Source organism: Drosophila busckii, chromosome X (assembly GCF_011750605.1).
Source record: "Drosophila busckii strain San Diego stock center, stock number 13000-0081.31 chromosome X, ASM1175060v1, whole genome shotgun sequence".
Taxonomy (NCBI): Eukaryota; Metazoa; Arthropoda; class Insecta; order Diptera; family Drosophilidae; genus Drosophila; species Drosophila busckii.
This window is the reverse complement of record NC_046608.1, coordinates 15,818,075-15,844,426: the sequence shown is the minus strand read 5'-3', so window position 1 is coordinate 15,844,426 and position 26,352 is coordinate 15,818,075. Positions and strand designations below refer to the sequence as shown.

Sequence of the window (26,352 nt, the reverse complement as noted above, 5' to 3'; positions counted from 1 at the left end):
TATCGTAGCTCCAATTACGGAGGCAAAATATAGAACACTTGACAGTGTTCGGGGCCCCGAATAATAATAATTTGAATTTGACAAATCAATTCGATTGACTACTAATGTCATTATTTGTTTGGCATTATTCATACTTTATGCGATACGTTATTCATTAATATGCGCTATTTGTTTTTGTAATTATTATAACGGCAGGTAGCACAGCACTCCACCCCAACCCCCACACAACGCCCAGTTAGTCACTTATTAATTTCATTATTTGCTCGGCTGTCGTTTTTATTTATTCATCAATTTTATCAGCACAAATTAAAAACAAATTAGTCGACAGTAGGTAAATAATAATAAAGTGTAATAAAAATCACAGCCATTGACTGATTAAGTTCGCCTGTCGCTGTCTAGCCCTGGTGGAGTGGGTGGTGGGCGGTGGGGTGGGGTGTAAACGATATTTTGTGTATGTGTGTGTGTGTGCAATGCAAAGGCCGCTTACAAATATATAAATATATATATATTGTTATTCATTTAATGTACATTTTGATTGTTTTTAATGCGATTTTAATGTGGTTTATCGTTGTCAATTGATAGCTATTTAAAAAAAGAAAACATTGCTCAATGAGGCATAAATATTAAAAAAAAATTCAGTATATAATTTATTTCCATTTTGATTATTTATTTTAGCGCATGCCTCATTTAAGCCAGACAATTATTGTTTGTGAGCTTTATTTAATATTTATACAATCTTATACTTAAAGAATTTATATTTGATTTTATATTAAATCATCGTAATTTTATATTCAAGTTCTTAATATAAAAACAATTACAGACTTAAATCCATTTAAATTAGTAGCAACATTCATTTTTCATTTATCTGTACTCATAAATTTATTATTTATTAGAGTTTATTATTTTATTAATTCATAACTGAGCTTTAATAATTAATTTGTTTTTATTCTTATTTGCTAACATAATTCTTCTTTATACATAATTCTTAATTTATTTGTATAAAATTACTATATTTTTAATTAATTCCTTTTTCTTTTTTTCTTTTGCAGCCAAAACATAAATCAGCAGATACTTATTAGAAACTTATTAGCAGCAAATCCAAAAATTGTCAAAAAAAAAAGAAAATGTGAAAAGTTGAGCCAAGGAACAAATTGCGGCTCTTGCTACAGTTGAGAGCGGGAAAAGCCGAAAACTTTTCGCTTAGCAGCAGAACCTAATAGAAAATCAAGCACAAGCAAATGGCAGGCGATAAGCAAAGGCGCCGAATAAGAAGCAGAAGCGAGGGAGAGAGAGAGAGAGAGAGAGAGCAAGAAGCAGATGTAAGTAAAATAGAAATGAAAAAGATAAAAACGCCCCGCAGCAAATTAAATGAAAATTTGTTTGTGTGTGGAAAAATCAAGTGAAAATTAATTGAATTGAGTTGAGTGCGGCCGGTCGGGGCACGGCGTGGCCCGTTTATAGATTTTTGCCTGGCGATAAAGAATGAAGAAGAAGAAGAAGCAGCAGCAGCAACGAAAATGAAAAGTGGGGGATTTATAATGCTTGTTATATGCTTTTGTTGTTGTTATTTTTTTTTTTTTTTTGTTTTACTTTGTTGCCAATCAGAAGAAAGGCAAAGGCAGCCAGCAGCCCCAGCAAATGGTCAGCGAGGGCGGCAATTTCCGCTACCCTGCATAAGATATATATCTACATATACTATATATGTATGTGTGTGTGTGTACATATGTGCATTATTCATTTAAAAGACGCTAAAGTCGCAGCTGCGCAGTGTGCAGCGCCAGCAGGAACAACAACAACAACAACAAGCACGACAGCAGCAATCATATTGTGGGGGCCGTCAGTGTTGCCCAGCCCTGCTGCATATTTAAGACATTATTACATTATAATCGCATAAAACAATCAATAAAATGTCAGTTTTGCCAAGCGCCAAAGCAGCGCAGTCGGCAGCGCGCTGCCTCAACAGAAATTGCTTTGGCTCTTCATAAATTCCCAGTATTTTAGTTGGCCACGCCTTTTGCTTCAGCTAGTGGCATCTCGCTTGCACACGCTTGACAAATTCACTTTAAATCAATTTTTTTACTCACTCGCTTACGCTCTCTCAGTCGATTACGCGCTCTCGCTCTTGCTGCTGCGCTATAACAGTGAAAAATACCATTATTGTGTGTGAGACAGAAAGAGAAGAAGAGCAGACGGTGTGTGCTTGAAAGAGAACGGGGGCCAGTAGTCAAGCGAAGCGACTGTCTTTTGCCTCTTTGCGTTTGTGTTAAGTGAAACCATTTTTCTTTTTATTGGCACAACGCGCAGCAAACGACGCTGACGTCGACGTCGAGCTTGCTGTTGCTGTTTTGTGTTTTTTTTTTGCGCTGCGCTGCGTTTTGTTATTTCTCGCTTTGGCGCACATAAATTTGAGCGTTAATGATTTTTGCTTGCAGTCGCGCATGCGACCAGCAACAACAACAACAACAACAATAATAATAATAATAAGAGAAGCAGTGGAGGCAGTAAAAGATGAGTAAGAAGCAGCAGCAGCTGTTGAAAATGCTCGCCATGCGCTTGTTTGTTGTTGTTGTTGCTATTATTGCTTAATGCTGCAGGTGTGCCATCTCACTTCTTAGCTGAGACACAAACCCAGCCAATGCCAGCGACAATTTTTTTGTCTTTGCTTGCGTGTATGCATGTGTGTGTGTGTGTGTGTGTGTTTGACTTCAATTACTAAACAAATAAACGTAAAGCGTAGCGCTGCATTTGTCGCCGTCGTCGTCGTTGTCGCGCTCGTTATTGTCGTCGTCTCAGCATCGTCTGCAAAAATGCTGCTGCGCTCGCTCTCTCCTGCGTGTGCAGCTCTGACGTTTATTTGCGCTCTCGCTCGCGCTGTGGAGCGCGTAAATCAGCGCAGACACCACGGTGTGCTTTGTGTATAATTTTAATTCGAATCAATTTGTTTGTCACCGCCGCGGCCGCTGCACAGTGGGTCGTCGTCGCCCAAACACACACACGCCGCGCGTCCTTCAGTGCGTGCAATTATCCTTAAAAAAAAAAACTAAACACATATTTTTATTTATATTTGTAATTTTTTTTTTTTTTTCTGTTTTTGTGTTGCAAACAGTCGATGGATCTGCTGTTCAAGCAGCTGGCCGCTGCTGCGCAGGCGCAGCGCCAACATCCTCATGCGCTGCAACTTTATGCCGCCGCCGCAGCCAGCTGGGCGCCATTTCTAAGCGGCGGCGGCGACAGCGTCAGCAGCTCCGGCGTAACTTATACGCCGCACTCCAGCTCGGTGCAAATGCTGCGCCAAATGGCGCTGCTGCAGCGCGTCAAGCTGCAGGAGGCGCAGCAGCAGCAGCAGCAACTCCGCGAGGAGCAACAACAAGAACAACTGGAGGCGCTTGAGGGTAAGTCCCGCAATCTTGTTTCTATCACGCTTTGCTGCATATTCTTCTTCTTGCATTCGCGCATGTTTGCCAACAGTCGATCATGCTCGCATTATTCCTTATTCGTAAACGTTTTAAAACTATTTTATAAAATATAAAAATAATATAAAAAAATAAAATTTAATATAAAAAATTACAAAGATAAAATTACAACAAACTCAACACTTGTTGCAAAGATTGGAAAAAATGTAATTAATAGTTATGAATTAATTTACATGCAATCAGCTAAAATATATTGCTGAAATAATTCGTTTACAATTTATTTAATTTACATATTTTATGGAAGTTTTATTTTTATTTTATATTATTTTTATATTATTTGGACTCTTTGCTATATAAAAAAACTGAATTGAAAAAAATGGCTACAGCTTTGCTGCTTATATCGAATGCTTACTGTATTATATAAGCGTCGAATTCTTAAATTGAATTATTATTGCCAATATGCAAGTGGCTAATGCACTTTTGGCTGTGCAGCGTTAATGAATTTAAGTAATTTACAGTTCATTGACTTTGAATATGCACTATACCAATTTACAGTTTGCAGTTAACAGTTGTAAGCCACACAGACACACACACACACACACACACACACATGCATACATATATGTATGTAATTGTCAGACTCATTAATTTATAGCAAAGCATTTTGGGCCGCAAATGCCGAAACCACAACAACAAAATCAAGTTCGTTCATTTGTTGCTGTTGTTGTTGTTTTTGTTGTTGGGCGTCGCGCACTTTATTCAATTTACCAATAAAATTTCAATCGCATTGCTCTTTTTAATCAATTCGCAGTGCAGCCAACACACAGACACGGACACAAACACAGACGCAGAGCTTTGCCATTATTTTGTTTATTTTTTTATATAATAAAATATTTACAAAATTGCATGTGGCGCTCTGCAGGCCTATTATGTGTGTGTGTGTGTGTGTGTATATATATGTGTGTGTGTTTTGCTTGTTGATTATGCGCGTAATTAAATTTTGGGCAAAAACCTCGGCGCTGCATTTGTAGCCCCAAATGCAATTACAAATGGGCTCAAATGCATATGAAAAATAGAGAACAGAGAAAGAGAGAGAGAGAGAGAGAGAGAGAGAGAGAGAGAGAGAGTGACAAAGTTTTAGACAGTGTGTAATATATTTATAGGGCCCATATGTTTTTGCTTTAAATATATATAAATATGCTAATTTTACAAAAAAATGATTTGTTAAAGTTAAAAATTAATAATTTCTAAACAACGTAAATAAGACAAAATAAATAAGATTTGTGTACAAAAATAAATTATAAAAAAATATATAAAATTAACAACAAATTATTATATGAACTTTAAAACAATTTTCAATAATATATTTTACTTAAAACAAAAATATACAAATATAGCAAAAATATTCAAAATATAGCAATTTAAATTATAATAATTCATAAAAAATATTTTGTTAGAAGCAGTTTTTTAAATAAATAATGTTAAGTATTTGCTTTTAATTAGCAATTAAATAATTTTTTTTAATTTTAAACTAAATTATTTTTATAAGTACAAAATTTATTGCTGCTCAAATAATTCTACATAACTTTGCTTTTTGCTTTTTAAGCAAACTCAATTTAAATGCAATTTGTATGCAATTAATTTAGTTTTATTTTTGTTTTAAACTGCTGCTGCTTAAACTAACTACAGCAACTGTAAATAGCATTAAGCATAAATGTTAAGCACTCAACTAACTGGAGTTGGGCTAATAAACTAAAAGCAATTGGCAGCGAACAAAGACAGCGCCAAAAATCAAAAGCCAGACGTTGGCCATTAGTCAAAGAGCAGTAGCCTCTGCACATGTGTGTGTGTGTGTGTGTAGGTGTTGCCAATTGAAAGTTCAACGACAGGTGAACAAACCCAATAATGCAAACTGTTTTCAGTTTCGGTTTCAATTGCCTTTTTTTTTTAAGAGCGTTTGAGAGCGAGTGAAAATTGTTGCTGCTGGTCCTGTTGACGGCAATTAGGCAACGCCTAGAAACTAGAGCCAAGCGACGCCTACAAGCCAAGCTAGAAAAAATATATTAAAATTGCTGCAGCAATGTGAAACTATAAGTCTTGGACTCTGGCTCCGACTCCGACTCCGACGACGGGAAATTAGCTGCCATTAGTCATTTTTATTGTTTTCGGTTGCGAGCAGGAAAAACCAAGACGAGCCAAGAAACAAAATTGGGCAAGCAAACAATTTTTCCATTTCTCTTCTTTTTTTTTTTTTGTTGGGTAGCAAAAAGTGAAATGTCTTAATTATTTTGGGAGCTAACCGCCTCGAAAAGAAAAAAAAAATAAAAACCCAGCGGCCAACATACAATTTTCGTTTACGACATTTTAATTAAGTTTTTCGTTTTTCCTTTATTTTTTTTTTTGGGCTACTTGGCTTGGCCAGTGCCACACTCATGCGCCCCCTCTCCCCCCTTGCCGGCGTTCTGTTGACTGCTTGGGCAATTGAGCAAATTAATAAGAACGCCATTGGCACGCCCCGCAAACGCTTTCAACTCTCCCCAGCTCCCTCTCGCTCTCTCCCTCTCTCTCTCTCGAGCGATGTGGCCATAACTTATTAACCAATCTGACTGCCAGTTCAGCTCAGACTGCTGATCATCAACGGTGATGAATGAATTGAGCTGATCTCCTACTGCTCATTAGCTTTTACTTGACCGCCGAGCACGTCGCGTAATTGCCATCATTTCGACCATGGCTAGCTACCTATAGACCAGACACACTCTCTATATATACATATATATAGATTAATTGTTCAGCTGACTGTGTGCAGGTAAAATGAATAAACTACAACTCAATTGGCAGCTTGGATGCGCCTAGAACTTTAACAATAGCTTAGCAGCATTTTTTTTTAAATGCAACGCATTAAATACACTAATTTTTTTTAAGCTATACTTAAAATTATGCTTTAAAATTCTTTGCGCTTGCTTTAGCAATTAATTAATATTATTTGTTGCAGTACTTTTTAATTTATTATATTAATTTACATTTATTCTTAGTCTTATTTAAATTAATATAGCAATTCATTTGTATTTTAGTTTATTTATTAAATATGCTGCATATGTTAAATATTTTATGCTATTTTTTAAATATTTTTTAGATATTTTTAAGATATTTATTTGTTTTCCTAAACTTTTGATAATAAGCTAAAAATACATTTTGCAAAATATTTAAAAAAGTTTATGAGTTAGTTTATGATTTTAATTTGCATAAAATAATAAAAAAAAAATATTTTTAAAGCTTAATATTTTAATTGCAAAAGTCAAAATCCAGTAGCCAATTGCTTAGAATAGTTAACTAAGCTTCAAAGTAAGGGCATTAGTTTGTTAAATAGAGAAGCAGCAGAAGCAAGACTAGAAGCACCACAGGCCATCAACATGATTAGCTAATGCGCAGCAGCTAGAAAACTAGGTCCCCCACCCCTAACCCTACCCCTGCCCCACGCTCACTCCATGCCGCGCTCTTTGTTAAGAGCTGAAAATGTTTTGGGTTTCCACAGATTTTTCTTGTTATAATTAATAAAGCAAGATGCATATACCAGCTTGTTGGGCTAATTGGTCGATCGTCGGTTTTGTTTTCTTTTCTTATTTCAGTTTTTGGAAGCCTGCTTTGGGCTCCAAATGAGCTTTTGACGAGCGTTTTGCCTCGGGAAATGATAATTATTTAAGTGGCTGCCCATTTAGCCAAAGTTGCTGCCAAAAGCAAAGGCAGCGAAAAAAAGAAATAAAATAAAACACAAATTGAGACAAAATAAATTTATACAAAATGTGCATAGCAGCTGATAAAGTGTAAGCGGGCCAAGGATATGCCCAGACGCCCACCAAATTCCAAGGAACAGAAAAAAAAAGGAAATACATTTGCATAATTTACGAGTACGACAACCCTGGCTACATAAATTTTAGCAGCTTGGACATTAGCCAGAGCAATTTTTTGGCAACGCCACTTAACAAAACTACTTAGGCACACAACCCTTTGAGGCAGCCAGCTGAGGGGGTGGAGTGGGGTTGGAGTGGGCGTGCGCCTAATAAAAATCAAAAGGCGTTTTGTTCGCTAAACTTAAATTGAAAACACTTCAGCGCAAAGCTACCCAAAAATACAAAAAAAAAAAAGGATAAACACTTGTAAGGGGCGGATTTAGCTTAGTTAACATACAGCCCACTACCCCACCCCACCCCCCTAGCCAACCTGTCTATGTGTCTGTTGGCGTTTAGCACAAAGATGGCGGCTGTAGATAATGCAAAAAAGAAAAACCTCCAAAACAAGGGTAGTCCGCCACTTGACTTTGCCTTTGTTTATTTATTTTTGTTTTGTTTTTTTTATATATTTTTTGTCTGTGTTTTGTTTTTTAATTTTTGTTAGCCATTTACAGCAGTGAGGCGTAATTTTTAGCTCTTAAACAGCCACGCCCAGCTCACTAAATAAATGGCCAATAAGTTTGGCAGGCAAATTGGCGCAGCGCTAAAATTTTTTCTCTTTTTTATTTGAGCTGCTGCTTTGGCAACTTTAGTTGGGTCAACTTGTTAGTAATTTGTTTTTTAACTTTTAGTCAAACTACAGCAAGCAAATGCAACAAATTTAAGTTAACTTAAAGTTGTTTGTAAGTTAGCAACGTTAACTAAGCATGAATTTGAACTAAGCTAACAATAAGTTTTATTTATTTTAAATTAGTTTTCAATTTAAGCAATTCAAATTACAGCCTATAGTTTTTCATTTGCTTTTAAAATATTTAAATTATTTTTTAATTTGAGTAGATTCATTTACTTATACTATCTAAGCAGCAAAATATTTTGCGCATTTTACTTCAAAATATTTTTTGTACACATTTTTTTTAAATTTATTATTTCATTAGGTAGCGCATTATTTTTTAATTTATGTTTTATAACTGCCAAATTAATTCTTTTAATTTAATCAAAGTAATTTTTTGCTTAAGCAGCAAAATAATTTCTTAAATATTAAAAACATTTTTAGAATTCAATGTCGCACAATTTTGTTCAAATAAATATTTACTGCCCTGTTGGTGGTTACGCCCCCTTGGCATTTTAGCCTTTTGGCTTGGTTTTAAGACCGCCCTTGTAACTTTTAACGCTTTTTGCGTGTCATATAAAATTTAAGCTCATATTATAGCCATAGCCGCAGTCTCTTCATAGAAAATCAAAGTTGTCACCTGCCTTGCTCTCGCTAAGCTAAACTTTATTGCTTTACCAACCCAACCCCCCTGTCCCCTTCCCCCACCCTGCCACTTGTAAGCCAAAATCAAAGCCGCAGACACGTAGATTTGAGCGTTTTACCACACAAGAAACTGCTCCCCCCCGCTGCAGCCCCCTTTGTGTCTCTTTTGTGTATTGGGTATATAAGCGACCGCCTCACGTCTCGATTTTATGTTATCTCCATGGGATTTACCAAGTGATACCACCCGAGCGCCCAACCCCAACCCTACAGCTCTCGATATACAGTCAACGACATGAAAATTATGTAAAACTTAAGTAAAAGATGAGCTCGTCAAGAATTATGACACCCAAGGGACGAAGATGTGTGCAAAGCGCAACAGTGAATAAAGCAAAACACAGCACACACACACACACATAGACAGACACACTACTTATCGTTGTTGTTGGGCAAACAACCCCTCGTAAAGCAAAAGCGCCTTGTAAATAGAAAAGCCGTCAAAGTGGGCCAAAAGCGCAAAACCAACGAATTTTGCATGCGCTGCCGCAATAGAAGCAATAAAAAGTAGCGAGTAAAAAGTAACGAGTGAAGTGCAGCGAATAAAAAGTAACGAGTACGTTTTTATAAGCAACAATTAACATGTGGAAAGACAATAGACATTTCTACTGCAGGCTTAATACAACAAATAACGAGTAGCGTGTGTATATTGCTAAATTTTAATAATAAAAGCAGCACTAGGCGAGTTCAATTAAAGTTAAAGTTATATAAATAGCTACGCTTAGCGTTGATAATATTTGTAGCTTAATATCAAATTGCACTGAAAGCAGCGAGTAGCGAGTAGCGCAGCGTAGCTAAATAATAAATAAAAATTTAAATTAAAATAAAAGCTATACAAATAGATAATATTTGTAGCTTAATATCAAACTACACTAAAAGCAACGAGTAGCGAATAGCGCAGCGTAGCTAAATAATAAATAAAAATTTTTTTTTTTTTTTTAGCGCTGATAAATTACTTGCTTATAAGCTAGCGAATTTAATTAAGTTTAAAGCAACGAGTAGCGAGTGCCATTGCAGGGCTGCCACTAAAGGCGAAGCCCAAAATCAAATCTAAACTAAAACTACATCATGAGGCATTTAAGTGGCAAGTGCGCCCTAAAACCCACACACACATACACATAGAGACAACGAGAGGGAGGCAGAACGAGTGGGCGAGAGAGAGAGAGAGAGAGAGAGAGAGGGACGCATACTTAGAACGCTTGTTGGGCGCTCGTAAATGCCTCATGTGCGTTTATATTGAAACAGATTGCTATGCCAAGCGTTGCCAGTAGTTGTAGTAAAGCTCCCCACACACACACACACACACGCACACACGCAACCCCCAGTGGTTGTTGTTGTGGTTGTGTCTCTCGTGTCTCGTCGCTTCGCTTGCCATGCTGTCGTTTTTTTTTTGTTTCTTGTTTTTCATGCTGTTGTAAAATTGTTGCGGTTTGCAATTTGCTGCAAATGACACTTGTTGTGAGTGCGGGCAGCTCATGAGCTTCCATTTGAGTTTGTCTGTCTGTCCGTTCGTCTGTCCGGCTGTCTGTCTGTCTGGCTGTGTCCTGGCTGCTCGAAGGCGTCAGCCATGTTGTTGTGCGTGTGGCACGATGCGATGCGCAGCAACCACCACCAAAAATAGCCTATGCGCCCCAGCAAGTCAACCCCCCCCCAAAGCCAACCCCAACCCCCACCCGCTCTCTGCTTCTCTCTCGCTTGGGCAGTCACTTCGGGGCTAATACAATTTATACACTTGGCTTGGCGTCGTTTCGGTTTGGCTCAGTGCCACAACAAGTGCAGCAGTGTGCAGGGGGCTGAGGGGGGGTGGATTGGGCACGATTGTCAGCCAGTTTTACGGTTGGATCAATGTTTATGCCGTTACACACACACACACACACACGCACACAGACAATCACAGTCAGGCATTTATCCTTGTTACACACACAAAGGAGCGAGTGAGGCAAAATAAAAAAAAGCAGCAGCAACTTTTGCTCGTTGGCTTTTGGCGACGTTTGTAAATTGGAATTTTCTTCTTTTTTTTTGTTGTTGTTGTTGTTGTTGCATATTTCTTGTATCCGTCGCTGGCGTTACGCTTGCTGGTTTCCCCCTCCTGCCGCCCCCACCCAGCTGCCACTACTCGTTGTATCTAATAAACCTTAAATGAAGGCAATATTGTGGGGTTGTTTTGGGTTAATATTGAAACGATAAAATTGAATTGAGCCCCCCACCCCCTCCTTCCACAATGCCCCACCCCGCGTACAAATAACAACAAAAAGCTGCAATTTTTTTTTATTTTACTTTTTTCTTTTTATTTGTTGTGTGTTTCTTTGAAGGCGTGCGGCAGGCTCGTGGCTGTTTTTCTTTTTTTTGTTTTTGTATATTTTTGTGAGTTGTAATGACACTTTTGATTGACTTTGTAGCCATTTTGTCTGTCTGTCTGTCGGTCGGTTTGTCTGTGTGCTCATTTCCGTTTCCGCTGCCATTGAAAATGAAATTGTTGTGAGCATAGCGTGCGGTTTGTTTTTAAACAATTTTCAACAAAAACTTAGTTACTCTCCACTGTTGTTGCATGTGCGCTTGATTGATCGATAACGCAGCGATTAATTATCGATAATGCATAGCACGTGTCTGCTCAAGCTCAACAAATTTGGTTTTAGCATTTAGGGAATTTGTTTTTAAATATTTTTCAATGCATTTATTATACAATTTAATAGTTAGATCTTTTTGTATACAATATACATATTTATTTCTTAAATACTTTATTTATTATTTTAATATTGAAAATACATAAATGTTATGATATTTTAATTGATTTACCATTTTTAATTGATTATTATAGCTAAAATTAGAAATGTAAAATTAAAAATTTGCTTTGCTAATTCAAATTTTTTTAAGAAATAAAATGCATTTTGCATAAAACAAGCTTTGAAATAAATTTGATATATCTGTCTGATCCATTCTTTGCCACTGAACTTTAGTACTATTTAAAAATTGCAATTAATATCCTTACTTTGTAGTTGAAAATAGTATTAATAATAGCATAATTATGTACTCTATTAAAAGCTTGTTTGCAGCCTTAAACTTATGTATAACACTTGCAGTTGGGGACTAACAACAAAATTCGCCGTAAATACTTAAGAGAGTCTTCGAGAAATTGCCGACGGCAACAACAAGCGACAGCTGCGACGCTTCCGCTTTCAAAGTGGCTGCAAAAGCAGAAGCAGTTGTAGTTGTTGTTGTTGCTGCTGCTACGTATTTTTTTATTAATTGAAAAGTTAATTAAAGGTGATAAAAATTATACATGCCACCGATTTTCGCGCTGCAGGCGTTCAACAGCGACAGCAACAATGAAAAAAATAAAAACACGTTTCAATTACACACACACACACACACCTGCGCTGGCTCTGGCTGCACTGCGTAAATTTAGCTGCTGCTGCTCTTAAAGCGCATTTGAAATACCCTCTCTTAGCAATAATTCATAGGGTATGCTTGCTGCTCTTACGCATTACCGAATTACAGCAAGCTGGGAGAGAGCTTACGTGCTGTCGCTCTCGCTTACACTTGCACACGCATTTTACGTTTATATGTGTATGTGTGTGTGTTTGTGTGCAAAACGTCGCCATAGTTTGTGCAGCCAAGCGTATGAAGAGCGAGAGAGCGCAGCAGCAGCAGCAGCAGCAGCAGCAAGAGCGAGAGCATAACTGCAGAGTGGGCGTCGTGTGTATTGCTTGGCTGTGTGCAAGCGAGATAGCGCTATGCGCGCAGCATGGCAAGTTAATTAAATCCTCATGTATTAATCACAGCACCTACCTAGCTGCTCTCGCTCGCTGTCGCTCTCACTCTTGTCGCTTTGCAAACTGCTCTACATGCTTATTAATCGCCATTGCCCCCAAAAATAAAATACGAAAAACCACACGCTCAAACTTGTTCGTTGCCCACGTCAATCCTGTGTCGACGTCGACGGCGACGTCAACGTCAACGTCTCTGTGCGCTTTGTCGGCAGCGACTGTCTCTGCGCTTGCGTGATTCTGATGGCAAATTAATTCCTTGGTAATTTGTTTTGATGTGATGTGCGACTTGAAATTGATTGAGATTATGTTGTTGTTGTTGTTGTTGTTGTTGGCCCGAGCCAGCGTAGCAGCGAATTGATTAAAGCGGCAGCAAAAATCAATTTTAATTCTCAGCTTTATTATTTTTTTCTTTCTTACTTGTTTGTTGTTGTTTTTGTGCTTTTTGCTTTGCATTTGTTCTCGCGCTTGTTTCTTTTTCTTCTTCTGGTCCGTTGTTGTTGTTGTTGAGCTGAGCTTATAAATCATAATTTTCAATTTATAAACTATTGTTTTTATTAATAGATTTTGTTGCTGCTCGCATGCTGTGCTCATCAATTAAATTTATTTGCACAATTAATTATAAGCACACATATAAAATTCAATGTGTGTGTGAAAATTAGAATTTTCGTATTAATCATATACAAGCTTAGCAAAATTGATTATTTACTTGTTTAGGTTGAAAATTTTGTTAACAATTATTATTTATATATTTATTTATAAGCTCGAATTTGTAATATTATAATTAATTACATGAGTTGTGCGTAATTAAAAATTTATGTTAGAAAAGTGTATTAATACAAAATATAAATATGCTTATATAAACCAAAAGCAGTAGACTGATAATTTTTAGAGCAACTCTAGTTTAAATTGAAAGCTTGTTAAGTTTTTGTTTGCATTTATTTATAATTATTGTATTAAAAAAGAAATCAGCTCATTAATAATTGAAAAACAAATTGAAAAGTTATTGCATTTTGTCTAGAAATTAGTTAAGGAAGCAGCCCAACATAGATTTTAATAATAACTCAATAGACTGCAAATAAAATTTAATTAAATTACAAAGAAAGACAAGCTTAGCCCAAAGCCACAACCGATCGATCGAGGTAGGAAGACTCATCATCAACCGGAGCGTATTAGAGCCAAGTTGGAACCCACCCATTGTGGCTTGATCTCCACCCAACTGTCGGTAATTGTAAAGCCGCAGTCAAAATTATTGCTGCAGTTGCACTGCAATTTCAACAGAAAGTCAAATGTAAATGAAGAGCGGCAAAGGAGTTAAGCTGCCACGCCTACAAAAAAAATTCAGCGCTCTCCCATTCGCTCTCTCTCTGTGTGTTGTAATCAAATTAAGCAAATTACAAGCGCACTCGTGTTTTTCCAAGCTAATAACTGACGAAAAGTCTTACAAACGGCCAGAGCAACAACAACAACAACAACAGGTTTTTTGCTAAAGGGCAGCAACAACTCTTAAGAACTCAATTTAAAGCTTCGGCGCTCTCTTCGCGCGCTCTCTTCGCTCTGCGCCTCTCGCTCAATCACACACAGACAGCTGTGGCCGCTTCCTTTCTAAATTGATTTTGAAAACAAAATGCTCATAAATTTTGATCGTCGGCCTTAGCTTTAAGTCTGCAACGCCCTGATCAGCAGTTGCCTTTGCCTTTTATGGGCCTTGATTGAGTTGTCATATTTTATTACCGAAAATTTTAGACAACGGGCAACAGCAGAAAAAACACGGACGAGGCCGCAGCGAAACGTTTCATTTGCCGTGGCGAATTGCGATCGTCTTTACTCTCTCACACACACACACACAAGCATACATGTGAGCTTAACACCTGTACATGCAGCTGGCTGTGTGTGTGTGTGTGATATTCAAGTGATAATATGCCCGCCATTTTCGTAATGGAAAGTAATTATTGTTTGCGGCAACGAATTACAGTAATCGTCATAAAATGTTTCCCCATGACTGCCTACAGCAAACGCAGACCGGAGAGGCCCAACACCAAAGACCCAACAATCAGCGGCAGTAAACAGCAACAGCAACAACAACAACAACAGCAACATAAGCAGCAAGAACAACAACAACAGAGCAGAGCGACAGCCGCTACGGCAGCCGTTTGTCTGCCCTGCTATAATCAAGGGAAATAACATTTTCAAGCAGCGTTAAAACTAACATTAATTATGTCCGAAACGAAAACAAAACGATCAACAGACAGAGAGAAAGAGAGAGCGAGCGAGAGAGACTATAGGGTATAGGGTCAAGCGAGTGTAGAGTTTGCTTTGCTTTAATAGAATAAAGTTAGCATAAATAAACAATAGCAAAAGTACAGTGAAACAATGCCTTTCATTTTATTTATTGAGTTGTATACAAAATATAAATATAAATATAAATATAACTATATTAAAATGTTATAAAAAAAAATAAACAAATTAAAAATCATACATTTAAATAATAATAATTTATGCTTTAGATTTGTAACTTTTCTATAGCTAAAATATTTGGAAATTTGGACGCTTTTAAGTCCAATAGCTTGGCTTGATGGATATTCTTTTCAGTGTAGCATTTTAGCAGCTTTATTTTGTATACACTTTTTTAAGTGAATTCCTTTAGTACTACGCGCTGTGCTTATAAAGTGGCGCCCTCTAGCCATGCTGATCAGCAGCAAAAACAACGTCAAAGAAATTGAAAAGCATAAATAGCATAAAATATCTACATACATGTGTGTGTGTGTGTGTTAGTGTGTGTCAGCCGTCAGCGGATGCAGCATGTTTCAACTGCTGCGTCTACGTCGCTGCCGCAGAGTTACGCCCCAAATAAAAACGAAAAAAAAACAGCAACGGAGCAGCTAGCAACAATGTTAGGGATTCGCTGCGCCTGCGCCCCAAAGCACGAGAAGACGCAGAAAACGAAACCGTCGCTGCTACAGAGCCGAACATAGCCGAGCGTACGAACATGCCGAACGACGTTAATAAGAAATTAATGTCTTGATCATTTTCGATCGTTATGTAAATCAATCAGGCAAATTATAGCTCAGGGGCTTGCCACAATAATTAGACCCTATTCGTAATGCAGCCGCAAAAGGCTGCCAAACAGCACTAGAGACGGCGCAGCGAGATAGAGAGAGAGCGCGAGAGAGATAGAAAGAGAGAGAGAGCGAGTAAGGCTTGCAACGTTTATGCGCACGACAGTTTATGAATTGCTTTTAAATAAATCATATATAATAATTTTGGAATACAAAGCAGGTATTTGGTAAATTCGCATTTGCTAAAATAAAATATGAAAAAATTACAAAGCAAGAGCAAGCAAATTTATTAAAATATTTGCAACTAAATAAATTGAATAAACTTAAAGCTTAGCGCTAGATGAATTGATAAATAACATGAAAATATAAAAAATAATATTACTAATAGAATAAATTTAATATATAAAGCTAAAAAAATATGACAAAAATGTATATATGAAAATTTTGAGCAACAAAACAGAAAATAGGAAATTATAAAAATTAATTATTAAAAACTAGCGAACGCACAAATTGTAATTTAATAAATAATACAAAAAACAGCTAATTGTTTATTTGTATTATAGCGTTCGCTGCTTTTTAAAACTTAATACTTTACTTTCTACTACTTGACTATTTTTTTATATATTATATAAGCGACAAATACACGAATTCTTGCAGCGCATAAACTTAAAAAATAGCGCATGGCGTGCAGCTGACGCAGACGCTGACGCGCCCACAGCAAAAAAAAGTACAAAAAAAAAATTGAAAGAAGGCAAAAATTTGGCTTGGCATGCAACGCCTTGATGTCTTCTTCTGGGAGCTGGGCAGAGCTCTGGCTATGGCTCTGGCCGTAGCCGAGCGACGTCTTCATTAAAACAACAAAACATTTATGCCTCGCAACACTTGATGGGGGCAGTGAGTGGCGGCAAGTGCGTGGGGGGCTGGGGGCGCAACATTGGAATGATGTCGATCGCAAACGTTTGAGCTGCAGTTCGTCATGGCGTGGCAGCTTTGGGGCTGTGAGGCAGCCTGGATGGCTGGCTGGCTGGCTGGACGTCTCTCTCTACTATGCTCATAACAAGATGCGTAAAAATTATTGATTTTCCTTGACTTGATTGTTGTTGGCTATCAAAATTTAATCATAACATGTTGAGACGAGTTGCAGTCGAGTCGCGATCTTTTGTGGCAGCAGCAGCAGCGGCAGCAGCAACATGTTGCCGAGTTAACCACATTGAATTTTCAATTTCTGTGGCAGCGGGCAAAGCAATTTGCTGCGTTGACGTGCCTCGCCTGGCAGATGAGCAATGACCCAGGCTGCTGCCTCAGTTGCTGCTGCCTCGTCGTGTCGATCAATTCATTTTAATGCAAACAACTCATATAAATTCATGTTGCTAGTTGTTGCCACAAGCAGACGCCAGCACACGCTAGTGCCGCAACGGCCTACATGCAACACACGATTGTTGTTGCTGCTGCCACTTCAGGTCAGTTTCAGTTCTCTGGCCGGGGCTTCGTGTCGGCCCCTCGCCAATTACCGTCGCTGCAAAGTGCAAAGAAATTCATTAATTTAAGTGCCACACATTTGTTGCCCACTGTGCGGCAAGAGCCGCAGCCCTGAGCGAGCGAGAGCGCAAGAGAGTGTGAGCGAGAGCGCGTTAAAGTGATAGCCGAGCAAACTGAAGATTGTTAGCAAATCTAATGACGGCATCTGTTTAACTGCTAAATTACAAGCTAACAAGAATTTTAACATTCTCATAAATCCATGCACAAGCATTGCCAACTACAGTGAACTAACAATAAACAAAACTATGGCCATTAATTAACCAACAAATAGTGATGAGAATTTTGATCTATTCCAAAGTTCTAGAATTGCAAAATTTTATAACTTTCTATACATTTCTTTAGTAGCAAAAAACTTCTGCTTTGAAATTGAGCTTGGAATGATTTTCAAATTGGCAAAAAAAAAAAAAAAACATAAGCAAAATATTATTGACGAGACTTTTTTAGGAACAAAAACAATGTATTTCTTTTTGTTTAGTTCATTTTAGAAATTTATATTTAAGTTGCTTTAAATTTATTTTACATAGCTAAGAGAATATTATTATTATTATAATTAACTAACAAATTGTGATGCGAATTTTGATTTATGCCAAAGATTTAGAATTGGAAATTTTTTTTATAATTTTCCATATTTTTTTTTGGTAGCCAAAAACTTCTGTTTTGAAATTGAGCTTGGAATAATTTTCAAATTTAAAAAAAGCAAAGCAAATTATTATGGGCAAGATAGTTTTTTATTTTGAGAACAGAAACAAAATATATTTCTTTAATGTTTTGTTAATTTTAGAAATTTATTAGCTTTAAATTTATTTTACATAGCTAAGAGAATAATTTTTATTAATTTTTCATAACTTTAAAATAGTCTTAGCTTTTGGAGAATAAAGTTTTCATACTTTTGTAGCTTTTAATATTTAAAAAAAATATTTTTATTTTGCAAAAAAAAACATATTTAAATATAATATTAAAAGCTATACATAAATTGATACATATAAATTATATATTATTATTATTTATATAAAAAAGTGTTGCAAATTTATTAGCATTTATTTTGTAGCATTGAGTTTAATTATTTATAATATGCTTGCATTTAATCAAGCAACATTTTTATAGTTTTCAAAAGCAACACAGCTGACCTAAATATATTTTGTTTTACTGTATGTGTGTGTGTGTATTTTGAACTCATTAAAACTGACAGTGCCCAAAAATTTTAATTAGGCCAGCAAATGTTGCACAGTTGCTGAGGCTCGATAAAAATTTGCATATAAACAGTATAAATTGTTGTTAACTTGTTGTTGTTGTTGTCTAAACTACACAGGCTGCTGCAATTTGGGGTCCAGACTAACGCCTATTGCCCTTTAGTTGTGCCTAATTTCAAAGGTCGTTAAGCAAACAAACTCAAGTGGAACAAAATGTGAGCGAGAGAGAGGCAGGGAGGGAGAGTGAGCGAGAGCAGCCCACGGGAAAAGGCGTTTTGTGACCATAACGATGATTGAGCTAAAACTACCCGTATTGCATGTAAAATCACAACAAGAACCTAACCCAAGTTAACAATCCAACGACCCACAAAATTTCACCCAAAAAATGGCCATAAAAATCTATAAAAAACACTGAGTGTAGACAAAAAAAAAAAAAACGTAGCCTGGCTCTCTCATTAGCATTTATAGGCCACACCAATGTCAGCAACATTTTGTTTTTTTTTTTTTGCCAAGCTTCATTAGAAACTTGTCACACTTTTGCATTTGTTTTGCTTTAGAAAAAAATGGTGTAAACTAAATAGAAAAAAATTAGTAGAAAAAATCACATTAGCGATTAGGGCGACTAATTATGTGACCCCTGGCTTCCACCCCTAAAAGAAGACACGCGCCCTCTAACAAATATTTTTTTTGTTTAGTTTTTTAATTTTTTTTATATTGCTGCTGTTGCTGTAACCCCTTTTCGTTGGCTGTCAAAGTCATTTAGCTGCCGTTATGCACTTTGATGAATTGTTTAGAGAATTCTCAAGCTGCTGCGTTTTGTTTTCCAGCTCTAAAGTGTGTTAAATTGTTGGCTAAATGCGTAGGACGCTGAGAAAGCCGAGAACGTGGGAAATAAAGTTGCACAAAAAGTTAATTAGCTGAGTTGGTTGCGGCTAAAAAGCACAAAGCACATTAATGTGAAAGCTTCTTTTAATGCCAAGCGTATTTTTATAACTAGACTCATTTTTTTTATGCAAAGTGTATTAAATTTTATAGTGAAAAGTAGTGCGCAGATCTTTTTTTAAATTTATTTTTAATATTTTCAGTATTAAAAAAAAAAAAATATATATATATATACATATATCATTACTTAAATTACATATATATATATATATATATATATATTGTGTTGAAGCTCAAATATTTAATCATGTAATTTAAGTAATGATTAATTTTATTCATAGTAATTTCCTTATATAATCATTTATTAATTTAATTGAGCAATAGTAAAACAATGGTTTTAAAACAATATATATAACAATTATATTTGTGCTCAAAATTCAGCTTAAGCTAAAACTTAATTAAATTATGTATAATTTTTCGCAGTAAAATTTCAAAAATGTTCCATAAGGAACGAAACTACAATTTATGCAACTTTAAAATCCCATTTAAAAACAATACAAATAAACTAAACATCATGTTACTTTAATATTTTTATGAACAAAGCAATTGAATTAAACTTAAACTAAATAGTTTTAGTAATAATAATTTTCTTACACCAAACTTAATTTCAATTTAAGTACTTGGCTTTAAGCATAAAAATTTCAATAATTTCTAAAAGCGCCAACACTACAATTAATACAAAATACAAATTCCGCTTAAAAACACAGCTCATAAATTAAATCTAATTTTATTATTCCCAGCAACTTATGCATTTACTTAAAGCTGTCATAATCCCTTTTGGCCTAATCTGATTTAAAGCGCGTTGAACTTCGTATAGTTCATATAGACAATATATCAAAATGTATTTGTTTTTGTTTTTTTTTTTTGGTTCTCTGCTGACATGGCTGCCACGCCCACTGGGCCACAGTCACACATATCGATTACGTTTAACTTATGAAGGGCAGTGGCATGACTTTGAGTTTCGTCTTTGATGCGAGGATGCTTAAGAGCAAATTAGGGGCACAAACCCCAAGCACAGAACTAACAAAGCAACAAAGAGAGCGAGAGCGAGAGAGTCAAACACACACAAAAGTCAGAAAGTCAACAAAAACCATAATTCAGATAATTTTATTTATAACACCCTTGAGGAATTATATTTTATTTACTCTTTCAAGTGTGATGATGAGGCCGCTGAGCCGTAAGCCGGACTACAAAACAAAACTGATACCGAAACAAGGACCTGTTCACCCCCCACCCTCGCCCTCGCCCTCGCCCCTCTGGTTACCCCTTGCGCACGCTTTGTTTGTGTGCTGAGCTCTATGAAGTGTTTGGTCGCGCCACCAATCGAGGGTTGTTGAGTCTCGAGACACTCCTTCGATTTGGTAGCAGATGTGTTTATAAATTGTTGAAATCTGTGTGCATTTTAACATATGAATATCCACATTGTTTTTGTGTGTGGCGCCCCCTGACTCATGCCGCATGCCTCATGCCTCATGCCTCCTGCTGTGGCAACATGCGTCGAGGAAGTCAAGATTGTGGTCGGCGGCATCATTGTCATCATTACAAATGTTGTTGCCAAACCTCTTAGCCCAGCTCTGTGTCTGTCAGCAGCTAATTTCATTAACAGCAGACAAATCTAATTCAATTCGCTTTTCAATTTATTAAATATTAAAATAGTGCATTACATTGTATTTTAACTAGTTTTGCTTAAACAACAGTTATCGCTGAATTTATTACTAAGCGATTTAACTATTAATAATTAACACTAACCCAGAGCTGATTGGGTTTTTGTTTAACACTCCCAATCTATAAGCTTATCAAATTTTAAAATAAAAATTTAATTTTTAATACTTTTAAATTTTAAATATTTTTTGTAGGCACTTTCTTTTATCGTCGACTGTTTATAGTTGCATTAAATAAATAAATAAATGAAATGAGTAACTTATAAGCCAAGTTATATTAATTACAATTCATATCTTATCAAATTATATCAAGAAAATATTAAAGCTACTAAATAATATAAAATATAATACAATAACTTTGCTAGCAATAGACTGTTTTTATTAAATTTTTTTGTATACATAAGTGTTATAATAATTAGTTATTTAAATAATTTCATATTATTTTTTATGTTAAACATTCTAAGACTATAATAAATAGCTAACAATACAAATGGCATATAATTAATAAACAAAACAAAAAACATAATAATACATTCTAACAATAGTTAACAACAAAGAATAATTCAAAAATTATGAATAATCAAAGTAGCAATCAATCAATTATATTAATATTGATAATATCTAACAATAAATAAATAACAATCAATAATAATAATAATATTGATAATAATATTTATTTATTGTTAGATTATTATAATTGATTGTGATTATTAATATTATTATTGATTGATACTGACTAGTTTTCGTTAAACAAATTAAAACTAAAAATAGTGAAAATGGCTCAAAAGCTTTAAAATGTGCCAAGTAAATAAATCAAAAAATTGCTGAATAAGCAAAAATAGATTAGAAATAGTAAAAATAGCAATTAATTTAAAATTGCAGCTCGTCGAATTAAAAATATGCTTGCGAATTTTGTAAGTTTGCCCTTTTTTTATTGTTAATTTAGTAAGCATTGCTTGTGGTTTTAGTGGTTTGTACTAAGTGCCTTGTTAAATGTAAGCGAGTTCGTCTGTCTGTCTGCCTGTCTCTCCTTCTGGTGAGAGCGAGAGCAGCAGCTAACTAATTGGTGAGCTGGCAAAATTCTGCAATTAAATATCACTTAAAACTGCAACTAAATGCAGAGAGAGCAGAGCTAGAGAAACGAGCTAAAGCAATGCGGCGGCAATGTGGGCGGGTTGGGTTAACTGCTGTGTAAGTGGGTGTGGCCTGAAATTGGAGCTTTTGCGAAAAACATGTAAATTACTTCCGCAGCGGCGCTTTAAGCATATCCGTGGCACAGGAGGCCAACACCCACCACTTCCTAATTGTGAAAACCAATTTGCGCTGCAATAAATTAGAAAGACAAACGACGGGGCAGACAGACAGACAGACAGACAGAGAGAGAGAGAGGCACCAACAACAGAGGCACCAGCGATTGTGGCCCTTTTGCAATTGTGGGCGTGGCAATTGTGCCTATGCCTGTCCGTCCGTCTGTCCGTGTGTGTGTCTGCCCGTTGGCATATCTTGCAAAATTTACATAAATAGACTTTAATTGTTTGCAATTATAATGCGAGCGAGCGAGCGAGCGACTCCCACATGCTTCTCACTTAATTATGCTCGCTTGCTAGCCTCCCCCCCCTACCCACTGCCCCTTGCAATTTACTGGCCTAATGCCAACGACTTATCGACTTTTCTCTCTTGCACAGTCTCCTCGGCCTCCGCTCAAGACGATGAAACTGCCAGCGAAAGCAGCGCTGCCAATACTTCTGCTGCTGCTGCAGCCGCCGCCGCCGCCGCCGTCGCTGCCGAGGCAAAGCGTCGTCGCTCGCGCACCAATTTCAACACCTGGCAGCTGGAGGAGCTGGAGCGCGCCTTTCACAGCAGCCATTATCCAGATGTGTTTATGCGCGAGGCTCTGGCCATGCGGCTGGATCTGAAGGAGGGACGCATTGCGGTGAGTTATGCTGATGCGAATCTAAATTAATTCCCCATTGTGTGTGCCTTGCTCAAAAAAAAAAAATATATATATATATGCATCGATAAGTGCAAACGCATAAGCTATCGATAATTACAAATTATGCAAATAGCATTATCATTGCGATTATCGATAACAGCTCATAATATTTCTCTCAATCAAATCAATTGCTTCAGAGTTTTATTTAAAATAATTTAATGCAACTTTCTAATTTCAAAAACGTTTTGAGAATTGCTGCAATTTAAAAATATTCACATATAATAAATATATGCACGATATAATTAATTATAGTTTTATAATAAACTAAATGAAGTAGCGTGACTAATTTAGTTTGAGTTGAAATTGTAATATAATGATCTTTTGGCTGAATTGATTTAATTAAATGCATGCTTTAGATTAATTTGTATAGTAATTTTTTTTTGTTGAAGTGATGCATAAAATTAATTTAGTTAGTAGTTTTTTGAAATTGTGCATGAATCTTTTTGCTAAGTGCAGTTACTTAGACTAAGTAATGCAAATTAATGTAGTGCAATTTATTTTTAGAAATTATCGATAAATGACTTACTTATCGATCGTTGTATGTAGTACATAAATTGAATAGCAATGAGCGAACAATTTAAATGAAAAATCACGCAACTCAATTTAATTTAGTTATACTAAATAATAAGTATATATATGTATGCATTTGTATGCTGCACTGATTGCAGTTTGGCTATGCATTGAGGTTACGACGAATGCTAGAGTTGTTAACAAAATGGCGCCGCTAATTGGATGAGCAAAGCTCTTTAGGCGAGCAGCTCAAGCGCAGCAATTTTGTAGTTTGAGCCTGGTGGGGGGCGGGTGACAAATAATTATTCTATAATGCGCATACATATGTAATATATATCTATATGCAGTATGTGTCAGTTTAATTTTCGAAAAGTCATTTGCCATGCCAGCAAATTGTTTTTGAAGCAGCGGCATGCAATGGGCCAACCTCAACTCAACTTTAAGCACAGCTGATTGCAGCTCCCCCTCACTCCCCTCTGACGCTCACTCTGACGCTATAGCCAACTGTCTCACTGTCTGTCTGTCTGTCTGTCTGTCTAGCATTGACAAATTGATATGTCATGTCAAGAAACAATTTCAGCCAAAGCGTAGACATAGGCTATATGCCAAGACTCAGAAAAAAAAAAGTATAAAGAGTAAAAAAACGCCGACGACGATAATCACACGCCTGACATGCAAACTAACCCATGAGCGTTTGCTTTGTGTGCGACAGAGACAGCAAGTGTGTGTGCAAAGGGTTAAGCCTTGGTTGCAATTGAAATCATTACAACAACAAGCGACACGAAACGCAACTCGAAATGAAATAAAATGAATTATAATGAATAAAAATAGTCGCAGGTAATTGGTTTTATTGAGTAATTGAGTTGCAGTTACCAGTTTCTGTCTCTCTCTCTCTCTCTACCCAAATTGTTTTACAATGTGGCACGCAAATTGCAAATTGAGTGCAATGTCGTTCGTTCCGTTATTTTCGCCATAGTGTGCCCCATGCCCCCAATCCCCAACACACTTGCACCACTGTGCCTACCGTTTTGTTGTTGTTGTTGTTGTGCCAAAATAATTGTTTTATAAACGGATTCTGTTTTTATCAAAAACGCAAGCAGCTTGACAAACTCTCAAGCTATTTTTACATTTTCAAATAGTTCTTTAATAATAATAAATATTAATGCTACAAATAACTTAAAATAATATTAATTTTAAATACGCATTTTGCACTTAATTTTAAATGAATAAGCTTTAATGCTAGTTACAAATATAAACTTCATTAATAATGTTATACATAAATTTTAAATTGCTTGCCAGCCGTTTGATTAGTTTTTAATTCTTAAAAACAACCTTTTTGTTTATAGTTTTTATGTAATATTTTGAAATTAAACTTTTGTTTCTAACTTTCTATAGTTCATATACATATGTATAAATGTAATAACTTTTGCACTTAAAATTAAAAAGGTTTAATTCAAGTATAAATTCATAGCTTTTGTTATATTATATTTTTATATTTTCTATTAAGAACTGAGTCAATGCTATTTATTAAATTCAACTCAAATTAAAAGTTAAGCACTTAAAAAAAATTTGCTTAAATCATTTGGTGACTAGTTTTTGATTTATTAAGAAACTGTTTATTAAATATGTGTAGATTAAATAAATTGCTAATAAGCTTTGCATTTATTAAAACAAAAAGTTGCTTAATAACTCATAAGGTATTTATACGTATTATAAAACATAATACAGCAGTTTTGGTATTTATTTTAGATTTTTAAGTATTTTTTAACTGCTCAATATTGTGGGTGTAAATCGTATTTTTTTTATTTGCCTGTTTTTACATTTCATAATACCCTTATCCATTTTTTATAAAAATGTCAAAGTGTATACAAATTTGAGTCCAGCAAAATCTAAATAATGCAACTGACTCTGCTTTTTACAACAGGTGTGGTTCCAGAACCGACGCGCCAAGTGGCGCAAGAAGGAGCACACCAAGAAGGGACCGGGACGTCCAGCGCATAATGCTCAGCCCCAAAGCTGCAGCGGAGCGCCGATACCGCTGAGCGAGTTGCAGGCACGTGAGCGGTAAGTTAAGTGTGAAGTGAAGTGAAGCGAGGTGTGTGGGGCATGCAACTAAAGTTCTTTGCTGCAAGCAGCGCACAGCGCAGCAAGCGCATTGCCAAGGCCGTGGAGCGTCAGGCACGCAAGCTGCGGCTGAAAGGCATCGCCGTGGATCTGGAGCAATTGCGTGCGGATTATCTGGCAGCGCATAAGCTGAACTCGCAACAGTGGCATGAGGATGGGGATGGGGATGGCGATGAGGAGTCGGCCATTGATGTGGTGGGCATATGCGGCGACAGCTTGGAGAGCAACCAAAGAAGCTGCCAGGACGAGAGCTGCGGCGATTCGGTGGCACAGCCGCTGATAAAGCTCGAGCCGCTCGAGTCCAAGGAGCTGCCGCCTGGCAAGAAGTCCCGCTACAATTCCAGCTTCAGCATCGAATCCTTGCTGGGCACATAACATAAACAAACTTTAGCAGCATCTGCAAACTGCATTAAAATATAAAAGTTTACAATAAATTAAGGCTATGACTGCATAGAATTTATTAAACTAAGTCCAGTTATTAAAAATAATCAATTTTTTTTTGTATGCTAAGCTGTATAAACTTTTAGCTAAGTGTACTTAAAATAAATAACTTGATTAATTAATTCAATTTAAATATGTATCAATTTATTTAATGGCAACAAATATTTCGAGCATTACTTAACAAAATTAATGATTGATAACAAAATTTATAATTTAATTTTTTAGTGTAGACAAATTCAAACAAGTTTTTGTTGTTGTATTAAAAAATACATTTAAAACGTATAAAAAAATATGACAGCACATATAAAAAAAGCTTTTTCATTATTAATATTTTGTTGTAATTATGGTATTTTGTATACTTTTTTAATTACTAAATTTATCAAAACACTTAGTGAAAATTATTTTTGATTTGTGGTGCAAGTTAAATTTGCAAATTATTAAGCTTAAGTTTTTTTTT

At 36.1% G+C, this 26,352-nt stretch overlaps 1 protein-coding gene across 1 annotated transcript; it reads left to right on the top strand.

The window, feature by feature from the left end:
* The first annotated feature begins 20,638 nt into the window (after positions 1–20,638).
* On the top strand, positions 20,639–25,834 carry LOC108605390 (homeobox protein unc-4). The gene is made up of 4 exons (XM_017995059.1): positions 20,639–20,744; positions 22,513–22,760; positions 25,255–25,394; positions 25,466–25,834. The coding sequence occupies exons 1-4, from the start codon at positions 20,639–20,641 to the stop codon at positions 25,827–25,829; spliced, it is 858 nt and encodes a 285-aa protein (XP_017850548.1). The 3' UTR covers positions 25,830–25,834.
* Positions 25,835–26,352: the final 518 nt, after the last annotated feature.